The sequence below is a fragment of the Myotis myotis genome, unplaced genomic scaffold, assembly GCF_014108235.1.
Source record: "Myotis myotis isolate mMyoMyo1 unplaced genomic scaffold, mMyoMyo1.p scaffold_m19_p_20, whole genome shotgun sequence".
NCBI classification, from domain to species: Eukaryota; Metazoa; Chordata; class Mammalia; order Chiroptera; family Vespertilionidae; genus Myotis; species Myotis myotis.
The window spans coordinates 14,358,728-14,374,382 of NW_023416325.1; the positions used below are offsets into that span (position 1 = coordinate 14,358,728).

Here is a 15,655-nt window from a genome sequence, read left to right on the forward strand (position 1 = left end):
CTACTGTTTGCTTCTTTATTTAGAGTTTGTTGTCATTTTCTCATTTCCCGTAATGGTTCAAACCAATAGATCCTACCGGTTGGAACCACAAAATAGTTAAGTTACTGCAGTAACTAGAAGCTTCTGGGAACAGCTCTCTCAGTGGGTTTTATCCGTTGGTTACACTGCACCTCTCGGGGAGAGAGGTGAGCGGGAAAGAGGGGCATTCAGACGGACATCAGGATTATTTGATGAAGGTTGTGTTGTACTTAAACCTGCTAGAAAGAGGTCACCTCTGGCTTCTCCATCGGGTTCCGTATGAGTGAGGGAGGATGGAGAAGCTCAGAGGTTTTGAAACACAGTAGGATCTCACCAGCTCTTCTTGCGTGGAGTTTGTGTTGAGTCACCATTTCTTCCCTCTGAGATAAGGACTACGTCTAGGGATCAAGATAAAGAGTCCAGTTTTGGCCAAACTTTTCTCCTGCTCTGAGCCTCAGGGATGGAGGCTGTGGAGCATAACTGTTACTGGAATTTTCTTTTTGTAAATCTGATTTCCTTTTTTCTTTTTCCTTCTGGTGACAGCCTGTAGAAAAGCCACCGCTGGAAACAAATTAGAGTGTTAGTGGCTCTTTCCTGTTAGATGTGAGAATGTTGCCGAGAGTCTCATCAGAGGCCACTGATGTGATTTCCTTAGCTCTCTGTCTAGAGTCCCCCTGTGAGGTGTCATGCCTGACCCTTGTTCATATCAAATCTGTGCCAAAGTGCAAGGTTCTGCTCTAGGGATTTACTGACCATTCATAAGGTTTGCTACATTACCTTCTCCGTATTTAGTCATAGTGGTCATTGTGAGGGTCAATCTACTTTTTAAAGTCACCAAGACAGTTACATATTCGTTAATGTCAAATAGCTGTTGTGGGGAGGAGGGAAGAATGGTAGTTTAGAGGAATATTAACTGTTCTAATTTGTGCTGATAAACTTCACTTATCAATATAACTTGTATTTGGCTGCATGCATCTGACAGTTTTCATCCTGCCTCACGTGTTTTCCATTTTTCCTTTCTCAATAGCCTAGCTCATGTCCCCCGCCCACCTCATCCTCCTGTTGGTAGTTTACATCCCCACCCCCAACCTCCTCATCTCACTTCCATCCTCTTCCCGTCTCCATCTCCCGTCTTGTTCGTCCTCTGGCGGAAGGTGCTGGTGGCTCAGCCTGCATGCCGCTGTCCCCTCCTGTGCTGGCATGTCACGGTGGCACTGTTCTCTTCCTCTTCCTTTTTACTAACAGACGCAGACCAAACTGGAGCATGCCCGCATTAAGGAGCTTGAACAGAGCCTGCTCTTTGAAAAGACCAAAGCTGACAAACTCCAGAGGGAGTTAGAAGACACTAGGGTAATGGTTTTCACTGTTTAATGAAGCGGACCCGTGTATGTGAGTGCTGGACACCTCGGGCGACACGCCTTGCGATGGCCTAAGCCTTGACCCAGTGGTTCGACCTGAGTTTGGTCCTGATACTGTTGGTGAGCTTAGACGGATGGGTAGGCACAGGAGTCTTATGTCAAATCTTTGGTCAAAGGTGAAAAGACTCATTCCTGTGCTTCACTCGGCCAAAACCAAGATCAGAAACTCTACAACTGTATACATTTGTATACGTGGCTGCATTTGCAGTTCTTTGTATTCCTACCTCAAAATTTATTTCTCCAGTTTGCTATAAGCAGTCAATTGTCCTCTCATCCCCCTATTCCTAGTCACTGGGTTTTCTAGATACTTTTTGTTACTGTTTTTTTTTTTAACTTTAGCTCTCTTTTCCTGCCTCCGACCCTGGCCTCTTGGGGGAAGGGAATGGAAACATTGATTCTTTTAAGTGAGAGTTAAGGACTTTTACCCCAGTCACCTTCTGTTTTTTTCTTGATACCTGCTTTCTCTTCGCATTCCCCTCCTTTCTGTCACCTTGGTGGGTAAAATGCCAGCGGTAGGAGGAAAGGTGTGTTGGGAACCAGAATGGCTTCTTACCACGCTGAGCCCCCCGGAGCCATTGCGTTGGTCATGTTTTTGCTTATATGCTTGTTAAACACACCTACACGGTGCTTGCTTCATGCCAGGCACTATGCTGAGTACTTTACAAGTATTAGCTCAGTCTCACCACCACCCCAGGTAATACTGTTCCCATTTTACAGATGAGGACAGTGAGGCACAAAGAGATTAAGTAATTTGCCTAAGGTCATACAGGTAATAACAAGGTGGGGCCAAGATTTGTATCTAGACCATTTGGCCCCAGACTCTGTACCCTTAACTACAGAGTCTGACTATTATGGGAATAGTTTTGTGATGAAACGTTTAAGAAATAATATGAGTTATTTATATGGAAGAAAATATGTGTGTGTGTGTGTGTGTGTGTGTGTGTATCAATGAATTTGACTGTCAATGGCTAAATTGCCCAGATCTTAATTTTAAAATTTTAAAAAGTACTCTATCTCTGATCAACTATTGGTTATAAAACCTGATTTTTTCTTTTGAATCATTAGTATTTTTAGAAATGTCCCTGTTGACAAATCATCGACTGATCTAAAAATCTACATAATTGAGTGATTTTTCTTCTCTACGGCATGTTTTTACTTTTTTTAAGAAGAAAGAAAATGTTCTCAGTCAGTCTCAACACTAAAGCTATCTCCTGTGTATGGGGTGAGAGAAATACCCTGGTAGTTTGGTGGTCTCTCCATTGCTCAAGAGCCAAAGACTTGGCCTGGGAAGTAGAAGGGACTGATGATAAGGCTGAGCTCCACGGTGGAAGGAAGGATAGTTTTTACTTTCAAACTCCTCTCCCAAACTGCTTTGTCAGCAAACACCTTTGATGCTTTTTTTTGTGGCTGTGGATAAGAAGACATCCATTTACCGCATGGCTTATTCACACAGTTCCGATTCAAGATGTCATTTTTCTTTTTTTCTAAATTAAAAATTTTTTTAATGAGAGAGAGAGAGAGAGAGAGAGAGAGAGAGAGAGAGAGAGAGAGAGAGAGAGAGAGAAAGGAAGGAAGAAGAACAAGAAACATCAATTTGTTGTTCCACTTATTGATGCATTCGTTAGTTGATCCTTTTATGTGCCCTGACCTGGGGATCGAACCCGCAACCTTGGTGTATCGGGATGTTGCTCTAACCAACTCAGCCACTTGGTCAGGGCTCAAGCTGTCATTTTTCTGTAACAAGTCGTGTCTTCTGTTGATCCTCACTTTTGGTCTGTCAAACGTGAAATCAGCCAGTGCCCCATATATGTTGCATATCACCTGTACTCCTTTTAGGAAGCGCTTTAGGATTCCTACAAGCCAGTGCGCCCAGCTCATAAACGGTGTGCTCGGGGCTGTAGAGATCTTAGCAAGAATAAGAAATGACACCTAGCTTTTCTGGCCTCAAATTAACAGGAGAGGCAAACCCATAGGCAGTTTTGCCTGAGGGCAGACTTTGGGAAATTAAAAAAAAAAAAAGAAAAAGAAATAGACGTGCTATGAAAATGCTACATGAAGTACAGTCACACTATTTATTATTTTCACTTATTTTCTTCACGTGGCATTTCCTCAGTTTGACTGTTTTGTTCTGCCGAATTAAGGACCATTGCCCTATTGGGCTTATTTGTCATAGACCTGGTAGCAATGGGGCCTGTCAATATTCTGTACCTGACTTTGTGGTAACAAACTCTGGAACTACCCTGCTGCACACCCCAGAAAAAACGTTGGTGAATTAGCATCTCGAATCTGAATCGGCTGTGGCCCCGAAACACAACAGGTATAGGGAGCTCTGAGGTATTTAGCGACTCGATCGTGCCGTTTTGGAGACCCAAGTACGTTCTTTTCCTGTCTCCCCGTGGACATTTTAGTCTTTGTTGATGCCACAGCCTGTACGTGGGCAGAGGAGATGGAGTCAGCGCAGCCATTCCTTCCCGTCCCAGCACAGGCAGTGAGGGGAGGAGTTTGACCCAGGAGGTTTGGGACTCACTGGTGTGTTCAGTCATTCACGCTCCCTTCTATTTCCCAGGTTAGCCAAATGCTTTTTATTCGTGAAGCTACTCATTCCCACATATTTTGTAGACTAATCTGACTGCCTAACAGGTGGCAGAGGGAGATACTTTCCTAAGAAAGAAAGGCCACAGGTTACGTGTTTTTCTTAGTCCTGGGGTGTGTATTTAAAAGAAGCAGGTTCTGGGTCCCTCCCAGAGATGAAATAGAATCAAAATATATGGGAGTGACTGGGCACCTGCCCTGTAGACATGTGTCCAGGTGGCTCACGTGCACTGGAGTCGGAGAACCACTGGGTTAAGGAAACGAGGTGTGCGCCTCAGAATGCGACAGAATTAAACAGTCCTAAGAGGGGGTGCTTTGTAGGATTCTTTTATATAATTGCAGGTAAGTCATCATTCTTTCTTTGTCATTTTTTTTAAAAAAAGGAGGTTAGTAAGTTAATTCATCATCCAGTTGAGGCTTTTATTCTACAGTTGATGTGCTATTCGTTGAAACATTGGATAGGTAATTTTACACCTCTGATACCTGTGCTGTTCAATAGGAGTATAATATGAGCCACATATGTGTATATATATATATATATATATATATATATATATATATAATTGAATTTTTCTGGTACTCACATTAACATACTTTTCAAAAAAGATAACAGGTGAATTTAATAATATATTTTATTTAAACTAATATATCCAAAATATCATTTCATCATGCAGTTAATATAAATCATTAATAAGATATTTTATGTTCTTTTTTCTCCAAGTCTTCAAAATCTGATGCTTATTTTATGCTGTCAGCCATGTCAGCTCAGATGAGCCCATTTCAAGTGCCCTGTAGCCATAGGTGGCTCGTGGCTACTATACCGAACAGCACATTTCTTTAAAATCATCTCCATCAGATCAATAAGCGTTTATACATCCTGAGTGAAGCGGAGAGAAAAAGCAGGCAAAATAAGGAGGATTCTTTCGACCAGCCTGCAGAAATATTTGAGACCTTTGAAAGTTACTGTTTCTGTTAACTTCTTATCAGTTTCATGCTGGTAATCGTGTACTTCCTCGCTTTAAGTTTCTTTGGAGGAAAAGGAAGTATTTTTGGAGTTAAACTCAATATCAATTTTAGATTCCTTTAGCATGTCAAGGTGGTGGTGGAAGTTTGACAAAGATTATAGTTTTGAATTGGAGCTACCAGAACTGGGCTTAAGCCACGATCATAGTTAGAGACAAACTCTCATGTAGGCATTGTGGGGGTAGTTTGCTGCCTTGAGATGGGAATAGGTTTACTTAAGATCTTCCAAATTAAATAAAATCGTCAGTGATTTGTTATTTAAATGATCTCTTTTTTTTCTTTTTTTTTTGGACTGCTGTTACTAGGTGGCTACAGTATCAGAAAAGTCTCGTATAATGGAGCTAGAGAAAGACCTAGCGTTGAGAGTGCAGGAGGTAGCCGAGCTGCGAAGAAGGCTCGAGTCCAATAAGCCTGCCGGGGACGTTGACACATCGCTCTCCCTTTTGCAAGAGATAAGCTCTTTGCAAGAGAAGTTAGAAGCCGCCCGTACTGACCATCAAAGAGAAATCGCTTCGCTGAAGGAGCGCTTTGGAGCCCAGGAGGAGACGCATCAGAAGGAGGTGAAGGCTCTGCAGGCTGCCTCAGAGAAGCTCTCCAAGGAGAACGAGTCGCTGAAAAGCAAGCTTGATCACGCCAACAAGGAGAACTCGGACGTGATAGCCCTGTGGAAGTCCAAGCTGGAGACCGCCATCGCGTCCCACCAGCAGGCCATGGAGGAGCTGAAGGCTTCCTTCAGCAAGGGGGTGGGGACAGAGACGGCCGAGCTGGCCGCACTGAAAACGCAGATAGAGAAAATGAGACTAGATTACCAGCACGAAATAGAAAGCTTGCAGAATCAACAAGACTCCGAACGGTCTGCTCACACCCAAGAGATAGAAGCCGTCAGGGCAAAGCTGATGGAGGTCATTAAGGAGAAAGAGAACAGTCTGGAAGCCGTCCAGTCGAAACTGGACAAGGCAGAAGACCAGCACCTGGTAGAAATGGAAGACGCCTTGAACAGACTGCAGGAAGCCGAGACAAAGGTAAAGGAGCTAGAGGTGCTGCAAGCCCAATGCAATGAGCAAACCAAGGTTATCGATAGTTTTACGTCGCAGCTCAAGGCTGCCGAGGAAAAGCTGCTGGATCTGGACGCTCTTCGGAAAGCCAGTTCCGAAGGTAAATTGGAGATCGAGAAACTTAGACAGCAGTTTGAGGCAGCTGAGCAACAGATTAAAAATTTAGAGGTGGAAAGGAATGCTGCAAGTGACAAGGTTTGTATTGACATCCTTCATCTTTTTCTTTTCCATTTGCTTTTCTTATTTTTCATTGTATGGTTTTGTGGTTTTTGTTTGTTTGTTTTTTGCATTGAAGTTAACTCATCTTCCAAATCCTTGATTTAAGTAAGACAAATCGCTTAGTGCTAACAAATCTCCCAGCTTGAATATAGTGTGTTTTGATCATCCTCAGTATGGTTTCTTCTGAGGAAATTGGAGAAAATAATGGCTCAATTATGTGAATTCGTTTTGGTTTCCAGTGGGTTCCTTTACCTCCATGCTTTTCTGTGATCTCCCATTCGAGCTTAGTTCCAGTCTAGAATCTCTTTCTAAAATAGAGAACTCCCTAATTGATGGCGCTAAGGTAAATGAATGAATGAATTCGATAAAAACTTACATGATCGTCTCCTTTCCCAGGGCCATAGTTGCCTTGTCTTGAGGTCATATATGAACACAATGTGAGCTCCGAGCAGTACTTGGCTGTAATATATGAACATGCCGTGATGAGTAACGCTCACGGCCGAGCGCGGGTTGAGAGCCTGGAGCCCTTGGCAGTGCCTCTTAGGTCTCGTTGGAGAGTTTCTGTGCCACAAGCGGAACACTGTCTATTCCTCCTCTGGGGGAAAGACTGGATGAGGATGCTTTTGGTCCAAATGTGGGACGTTAGGTGAAACGTCTGCCAGCTTCATTTCCTACAGCGAGCCTTGTTCAACAATGTCGTCTTCATTTCATGGCTTGTTCCAGGAGCTAATGCTCTTCCCGGTCCTCCTGCCGCTCGGCGAGGCGCTGGCACTGATGCCAAATGTTCTGAGCTTTTTGCAGGAGAAGCAGCTCTATCGGCAAAGAAGGAAGGGTTGTGAGGGTTAAGTGGGGAGGACGGACAAATGGCAAAAATTGCTAGGTAACCTTCGTTGAAGATGATAACTATTTACAGGAAATTTTTCTCAAATCTCACTCGATTCCAAAATTCCAATCAAAATACAAAAATCTGTGGGGAATATGCAGCTAATATAAAGTGGTGCACTTTTTTTTTTTAACATCAGGATTTAATGAAAGCCCATTTTTGATGACTATGGTCTAGTGCATTTTTATAATTTCATTTTTATGTTAGCTGTTGGAATACTTTAGGCATATAAAAAATACAGAAAATGATAACCCAGACCACATGTACCCATCATTTCTATCTTAGGGCTTTTAAATTCCAGGAAATGAAATTGCTCAACTAACTCATTCAGAAAGTAAGCATCTGCACTTTCTGCTTTAAATCATGTTGCTATTCCAAATATAGCAATAGAAAAACACTCTTTTGATTACCTTAAAATAGACATTAGGCCATTATATCTCGGACTGACTATGAAAAGTCATTTGTTTCTTAGAATAAAAAAAACCAAAAAACGGTTTCTTACCCCCACCTTTATCCCTTTCAGTTGTGTTTGGTTGTGTTTGTTTCTCATAATATTTTTGTGTTTTATTTTTTTTGTTTCTCATTATTATTTCATTTTTGTTCATTTGCTTCTGCACCACGTAACTGTATGGTAGGCTAGTAGCATTTCCAAAGAGCTGCAGGGGAAAGAGCTCACACTCAGCAAACTCCAGGAGCACGTGAGTGAAGTCAGTCATGTGAAAGAGGCTTTGGAGAAAGAACTTCAGGTGTTGGTAAGTACCTGCTGGGAGCCTGAGTCTCTGGCCAGTCGAATTGTTCCTGTTTACAAACAAAAATCTCCACAAAGAAAAAGCATTGTACCTAGTTCTTTCTCTTTCAAAGTACTGATTTAAATCAAACTTATTAGTAATAGGCTGCTAAATACCTTGAGGGGAATCAGATCACACCCAAACTAGCAACAAAGGTAGGTATTACAGTCGTCCCCCCTTATCCGAGGGAGCTACATTCCAAGACCCCTGTGGATGCCTGAAACTGCGAGGGCACCGAACCCTGTATGTACTGGTTTTTTTCCTATGCTCTACAGATCTTTGATAAGTGTAATTTATCAGTTAGGTACAGTAAGGGATTAACAATAACTAATAGAACAGTGATAACAATGTACTGTAATAAACGTTATGTGGCCACTCGTTTCAGGGGCCCCTTGCTGAAGTCCTCGTACGGGCTCAGTGCTTTCTGGCACAAAATCTTGCCATTAATTGAGACGTGTTTTCTGCTTGTCCACCCACAAATTTTTTTTTTTTTTAAATATATTTTATTGATTCTTTACAGAGAGGAAGGGAGAGGGACAGAGAGCCAGAAATATCGATGAGAGAGAAACATCGACCAGCTGCCTCCTGCACACCCCCCACTGGGGATGTGCCCGCAACCCAGGTACATGCCCTTGACCGGAATCGAACCTGGGACCTTTCAGTCTGCAGGCCGACGCTCTATCCACTGAGCCAAACCGGTTTGGCCACCCACAAATTTTAAAAAAAAATATTTTTATTGATTTCAGAAAGGAAGGGAGAGGGAGAGAGAGATAGAACATCAGTGATGAGACAGAATCATTGATCAGCTGCCTCCTGCATGCTCCCTACTGGGAATCAAGCCCACAACCTAGGCATCTGTCCTGATGAGGAATTGAACTGTGACCTTATGGTTCATAGGTTGACATTCAGCCACTGAGCCACACTGGCTGTGCCACCCATAAATTTAATGCCTTTTCCATCAAGCACTTTTCACGCACTGTGGCCCTAACTTTTGGAGTTTGAGGTGCAACACCAAGACTAACAGGAATTTCTGTTCCCTCACAGCTTCACTGATAGAAGATTCTCACCTCAGCATACAATTCTTTTTTCTTTCCTTAATAAGTTGAGGACTTCCACCTTTTCCCTTGCAGGGGTGGGGAACGTCCAGCCCGTGGGCCATATATGGCCTGAGAAATCATTTGGTCTGGCCCTGCCAAGGCATTAGGGATGAGTTAGTTAAATGTTTGACCAAATACCACATGCCAGTTTTTAAGGTGATAATTTTGTATGGTCCGTGAATGGTGTTATAAATATCCCTACGGCCCTGGGCAGAAATAAGTTTTCCCACCACGCGAAGGAAGCATGTGATGCTGATCTTTGCCTGTCTGAATCGCCAGCACCACTGCTCCAACGGCTGTTACTCAGTAAAATAAGCGTGACTTGCAATAAGCATTGCGATATCTCGACAGTCGATTTGATAACCAGGAAGGCTACCAAGGTACTAAGGGGCAGCTGGAGTATCCATCATGGAGACGCCAGACAAAGGGATGAGGCACGTCTGGGCGGGACAGAGTGGGATGGCACAAGATTTCATCACACTACTCAGAACAGCACACAATTTACAACGTTTGAATTGTTTATTTTCTGGATTCCACATTTCGTATTTTCAGACGTTGGTTGACCGTGGAACTGAAACCGTGGAAAGTGAAACCGTGCATAAGGGGACCTTAAAAAATAATCTGTCCTTTGCTCTGGCGATGTGTTGCTTTGGCATGCTATTGAGTGCTTAGTTTTATTAGACACAGGGACCTTCCTAGTTATGCACCCGGCACGTTTGGTTTCATGTATGATGAGGCCATGCACTGTATCTTCTCCATTTGCCTGGTGACAGCCAGCCATCCTGGACCCCTGGACCCTCTGTTAGCAAGGCAGGTCCTGATTCCGCAGATTCACACAACTCTCTCTTACAACTTAGCTTATTCACATCAGGAAATGCCTTTTTATTTCCTATATCCTCATTCCCTAATCCCAAGTGGTATGTTATTGTTTTTCTTCGCTTTTCTCAACTGTTCTTCCTACCTTGCCTCTTGCATCAAAAACATGAGCTTAATCAAGGTTGATCACCATAAGCAGTGCCAGTGATACCCAGACATTGTGGGAAAGGAAAGTCGTAGGCTTATGGAGGAACAAGGTAAGGGAAGCATGTTCCACACTATGCACGCACATGCATATACTTAAATATGTGTGCACACTCACACATATATCCAGATGCATGTGTATGCCCAGGCATGCACTCACGCACATGCAAACCTCATGCACTCGTGCTTATACAGGCACAGTATGCATACGGTAGTAATTGATGCCTTCGTGTTTTAAGTGTAAGTTAGTTTTAATGAAACGAAACCAGCCACAAAAATTAGGTAGCGTAGTTAGAACTGAAACATTTAGTTTTCATAATTTGAAATCTCTCTATTCTGAATACCCAATTCTTCTTTCTTTAGAAAGAAAAGTTTGCTGGTGCTTCAGAGGAGGCGGTCTCTGTCCAGAGGAATATGCAAGGTATGTGTTTCTCTTTTCTTTATTAAATATGTTTTATTGATTTCAGAGAGGACGGGAGAGGGAAAGAGAGATAGAGACATCAGTGATGAGAGAGAACCATTGATTGGCTGCCTTCTGCGTGTCTCACACTGGGAATGGAACCCACATCCTGGGTATGTGCCCTGACCTGGAATTGAACCATGACCTTGTTCATAGGTCAACGCTCAACCACTGAGCCATGCTGGCTGGGCTGCACAGTATGTGTTTCTAGTGTGTGAGCAGATTGTGTTAGAGAATGTCCCGTTCTCACAGTGGAGCTGGCCCCTGCAGTACACAAAGTCCATGCTGCCCACAGCCCGACTGCACCATCCTTGAGGCCCCTGCAGTGCCCAGTAATACTGCATTCCATTGGCTCCCTAAAGCCTCAAATGCCAGCAATTTTTTTTCTTTTATTTTTATTGATTTTAGAGAGAGGAAGGAAGAGAGGGAGGGAGAGAGAGAAAAAGAGAGAAACATTGATTTGAGAGAGAAACACGTATGGGTTGCCTCCCGCACACCCCCCGACCGGGGTTCATCAAACCCACAACCTGCGTATGTACGCTGACCAGGAATTAAACCCTCCACCTTTCGGTGTATGGGATGATGTTCCAACCAACTGAGCCACCCCAGCCAGGGCATTATTTTCTTCTTTTGACTTAAAGTTTGTTCATATTAAAATGTAAGCGTACTTAAGAAAAGTATTATCTTGCCTAAGCTTCAGTCCCTGATAGCTCTGTCGAGTTTTAAGTGGAAGGATGCCTGGTGCCTGCCTAATCTACAGATTTGCGGAGGCAAGAGAGATACGTGCTTATATTCTTGAGGTTCATTATACAGTGTTTGATTTGCAATGGGACTTTGTAGTATTCCTGTGACTTCAAATCTCACGCATATGATTTGCCAAGCTCTAGATGGCTTGTTAAATATGAAATATATTAAACTTTTCACTTTATCCTAAATAGAAACTATAAATAAATTACACCAAAAAGAAGAGCAGTTTAATGCGCTGTCTTCTGAATTGGAGAAGTTGCGAGAAAATCTAACAGGTAAGAAGATGTCTCTGGTTACTAAACATTAAGTACAGTAGGCTCCCGAGGATTTGAGATAATTGCAGTATGTTAGAGTAACACATCTATTCAGGCTTAATGTCTTCACTCATTATGGTGATATAATGGGACAGAATACCTGTTTAAGGTCCGTAACCTTCAGCAAACCCTCTTGCTCCTGTTTTCAAACGAGCCAGCGTCCAACAACATCGCCCCACTCCCACTGCTGTCCTTGACCCAAGCCAACCACCTTGCACCTGAGCTACTCCAACAGTTGGCTCTTGCCTGCTTCTGTCTGTTCTCAGCACAGCAGCCAGAGCGATCCTCCAGCATCAAGTCAGCCCCCAGCTCCTGCCACTCCTCTGCTCAGGATCGCCCATTGGCTCCCAGATCACTCAGGACCAAAGGCTGTGGTCCTTACCATCACAGGCTCCGCTCTCTCTCTACTTCCTCTTGCACTAGTTTTCTCGTTGCCCTTTCCACGCCAGCCACAGTGGCCTCCGTGGAGACACCTGCATGTCAAGCACGTTCTTGCCTCGGGGCCTTTGCACTCACTCTCCCCTCTGCCTGCAGCCCCTTTGCTTTACTTCCTTCAGGTCTTAACTGAACTGTCACCGTCTCAGAGAGGCCTTATCAGAGATTTAACCCCCCAACTTCTTTCTTGCTCCTTTCTCTGCTTGCATTTTCTTCTTCTTAGCACTCAGCACTATCTATTATAGTATTTCCTTTCTTTATTGATCTTGTTTATTGCTTGTCTTCTTTGCTAGAGTATAATTTTCACAGGGATTGCTATATGTAAATGTCCTCAGAGCAAGGCTGGTGTATGGGATATAGGCAGTCAGTTTTTGTTCATTATAACAGCAGTGCTATTTTTTTTCTATGTCTATTCAGGCATGGAGGCAAAATTTAGAGAGAGAGATGAAAGAGAAAATCAGTTGATAAAGGCAAAAGAAAAGCTGGAAAACGACATTGCAGAAATAATGAAAATGTCAGGAGATAATTCTTCTCAGTTGACAAAAATGAATGATGAGTTACGTCAGAAAGAAAGGTACGTATGACTGCTCATGAGAGTGCTGCTTTAGGTTAGGCTGAGGCAGGGCCTCGGGGGGAGGGTAGCCCAGGTCTTCAGGGTTGTTGTGTTTTCTTTCCCGTCCCTTCTTTCTCTTATTACCTCAGTGTATACTTGAGTCTACTGCTTAACCTCTAAGGAATACAATATTGTAGACCTTCCGTTGACTTGTTAGGAAAAGGTAGTTTATCAATGGCAGTAACATCTTTTACAGGCAGTTAAAAATATTTTTAAAATATGTTTTTATTGATTTGAGAGAGAGAGAGCTAGGAAGAGGGAGAGAGATAGAAACATCAGTAATGAGAATCATCAATTGGCTGCCTCCTGGATGCCCCCCACCCCCACCCCATCTCCGGGGATGGAGTCTGCAACCTGGGCATGTGCCCTGACTGGGAATCAAACTGGTGACCGCTAGGTGCATGGGATGATGCTCAACCAACTGAGCAACACTGGCCGGGCAGCAGTTAAAAATATTTTTACTGCCCTTACTATTTCCTAATTCTCATAGTAATTCTATGAGGTGAGGATATTATTGTTCCCATTTTAAAGAAGAGGAAACTGAGGCTTAATGAGGTTCAGTAACTTGCCTGAGGTTTCAGATCTAGGCAGTCCAGTTCCCAGTCCTTGCTGCTCTTTTTTTTTTTTTTTTTTTTTTTTTTTAAATATATTTTATTGATTTTTTTACAGAGAGAAAGGGAGAGAGATAGAGAGTTAGAAACATCGATGAGAAACATCGATCAGCTGCCTCCAGCACATCTCCCACTGGGATGTGCCCGCAACCCAGGTACATGCCCCTGACCGGAATCGAACCTGGGACCTTTTAGTCCGCAGGCCGACGCTCTATCCACTGAGCCAAACCAGTTTTGGCCTTGCTGCTCTTAATCGCTCCGTTGTACTTCCTCAGTGCTAATGCTTCTGTTATCCCAATCTCTGCTCTTGTCTTGTTTGATTTTTTTCTCCTTTTGATAGCTGCCATATAGAAATAAAATGTTTTATAAGGCAAACACTTTCAGAGGACACTTTAGGACAGGGGTCCTCAAACTACGGCCTGTAGGCCACATGCAAATACAAATATTGTATTTGTTCCCGTTTTGTTTTTTTACTTCAAAATAAGATATGTGCAGTGTGCATAGGAATTTGTTCATAGTTTTTTTTTAAACTATAGTCCAGCCCCGCAACGGTCTGAGGGACAGTGAACTGGCCCCCTGTTTAAAAAGTTTGAGGACCCCTTCTTTAGGACCACTAGACTTCAGATTCTGAGTGTCACTACTTGGACAAGTTACGTTTACACTTCGCCATACACCACACACAGTTCAGTGTTAGTGGGTGACTGGCGACTGGGCCTTGCTTGACCGACGTTGGTCAGACTTGCTGTGAGGTGGGTGCCACTGGTGGCCGTGACACGGGGTCTTGGAGCAGTTCCATTGCCATAGGTGTTTTATAGGTGTAACGCCCAGAGGTACCACAGGTTTCCCGTCTCCATTTCTAGGCTGATGTCCCATGTTTTTTGTGCATCTTTGTTCGACCACATGGTTATATCTTTTTTTTAAAATATATTTTTTATTGATTTCAGAGAGGAAGGGAGAGATAGAAAAATCAATGATGAGAGAGAATCATTGATAAGCTGTCTCCTGCCCGCCCCCTACTGGGAATCGAGCCCACAACCTGGGCATGTGCCTTGACCAGGAATCGAACTGTGACCTCCTGGTTCAAGGTCGATGCTCAACCACTGAGCACCCCAAGTTCTTTAAGTTATTTATTGTCATTTTTATGTTCTCAAGCATCACTAGAATGAGTTTTTTATAATCTAGTCTGCTAAAATTTTGACATTTTGTAAATACTCAATATGTTTACTTTCCACTCATTTTTCCCTGTAGATCTATGGACATAAAATAATCCTAACAATTATAGTAGATGGCTACTCTAAATAATGTATTTATAGCTATGACAGTTGTTAAAATTAGTCTCCAGGACAAATCAAGTTTTTTGGGTGCTTATTTCAGATGTTATTAATTACTTATAATATTTATAATCATTAATACAATTATGATTAATAGTATCTTTCTAGTAGAACTCTAGAACTGAGAGCATTCTTTTGAAAAATCTGACACGGTGTATTGAAACTTCTCCTAGAAATGTGGAAGAATTACAGCTAAAACTTACAAAGGCCAATGAAAATGTGAGCTGTCTGCAGAAAAGTATTGGGGATGTAACTCTCAAAGCTGAACAAAGCCAGCAAGAAGCAACTAAAAAGCATGAGGAAGAAAAGAAAGATTTGCTGAAAAAATTGCTGGACCTGGTAAGGAGGGAGCATATGGGACTGTTTGCTGGCGAGGAAGGTGAGGGGCAGTTCAGTTGTGGTGAGGCGACTCATTTCTTCTCTCGGGGCTCCCGCAGGAAAAGAAGATGGAAACGAGCCACAACCAGTGTCAAGATCTGAAAGCTAGGTATGAGGAAGCCAGTTCTGAGACCAAGGCGAAGCATGAGGAGGCTCTGCAGAAGCTGCAGGCGCTGCTGCGGGGCACAGAGGAGAGGCTGGCGGCCACCCAGGAGCAGAACAAGGACTTGTTGCAGGAAGTAGTGGAACTGAAAAAACAAGCCGAGGATGCTAGAGTAAGTGGCAGAGGGAATTATGTTTCATTTGTTTGCTTGGGTTCTGCTTCAGGCTGGAAGAGCCCTTAGCAAGTGGCTGCTAAGGAGATGAGCTTGACAAATGTTATCCTTGCCAGTGCAGGGCCTCATGGTGAATCACATTTCCCACCAGCCGCTGTCTTTGTCCAGGGTAGGCCGTAGCTGCAGGTCTCTTCCCCTGAGCGTACCATGTGGCCATCTGCTGTCACAAGGAGTCCGATGTGGCTGAGATCGGTCTGCCTTCTTGGAATAGACTCTTTGTTGTGGGAAAGCTTGTTCCTCTAGTCTTGGCCATCTTGCAGCCAGCTTGCGCTAGGGGCTAGGAGAGACCTGTTGCAGAAAAGCCAGAGGCAGAGGCCA

The 15,655-nt window shown here is 43.4% G+C and overlaps 1 protein-coding gene across 14 annotated transcripts in view; it reads left to right on the forward strand.

Moving 5' to 3' along the window:
* Positions 1-15,655, forward strand: part of CLIP1 (CAP-Gly domain containing linker protein 1) — an 88,342-nt gene that overhangs the window by 37,512 nt on the left and 35,175 nt on the right. For 11 of the 14 annotated variants that reach the window (XR_004974950.1, XM_036354469.1, XM_036354472.1 and 8 more), the window contains 8 exons: positions 1,264-1,368; positions 5,357-6,301; positions 7,844-7,960; positions 10,477-10,534; positions 11,512-11,595; positions 12,487-12,643; positions 14,798-14,963; positions 15,062-15,277. Coding sequence is in view for 13 of the 14 variants with exons in the window: in XM_036354469.1 (XP_036210362.1) it covers positions 1,264-1,368; positions 5,357-6,301; positions 7,844-7,960; positions 10,477-10,534; positions 11,512-11,595; positions 12,487-12,643; positions 14,798-14,963; positions 15,062-15,277 (1,848 nt within the window). In the remaining variant the exon portion in view is untranslated. The remainder of the gene's footprint in view (positions 1-1,263; positions 1,369-5,356; positions 6,302-7,843; positions 7,961-10,476; positions 10,535-11,511; positions 11,596-12,486; positions 12,644-14,797; positions 14,964-15,061; positions 15,278-15,655) is intronic. The other 3 variants (XM_036354474.1, XM_036354475.1, XM_036354482.1) reach the window with 1 other exon arrangement.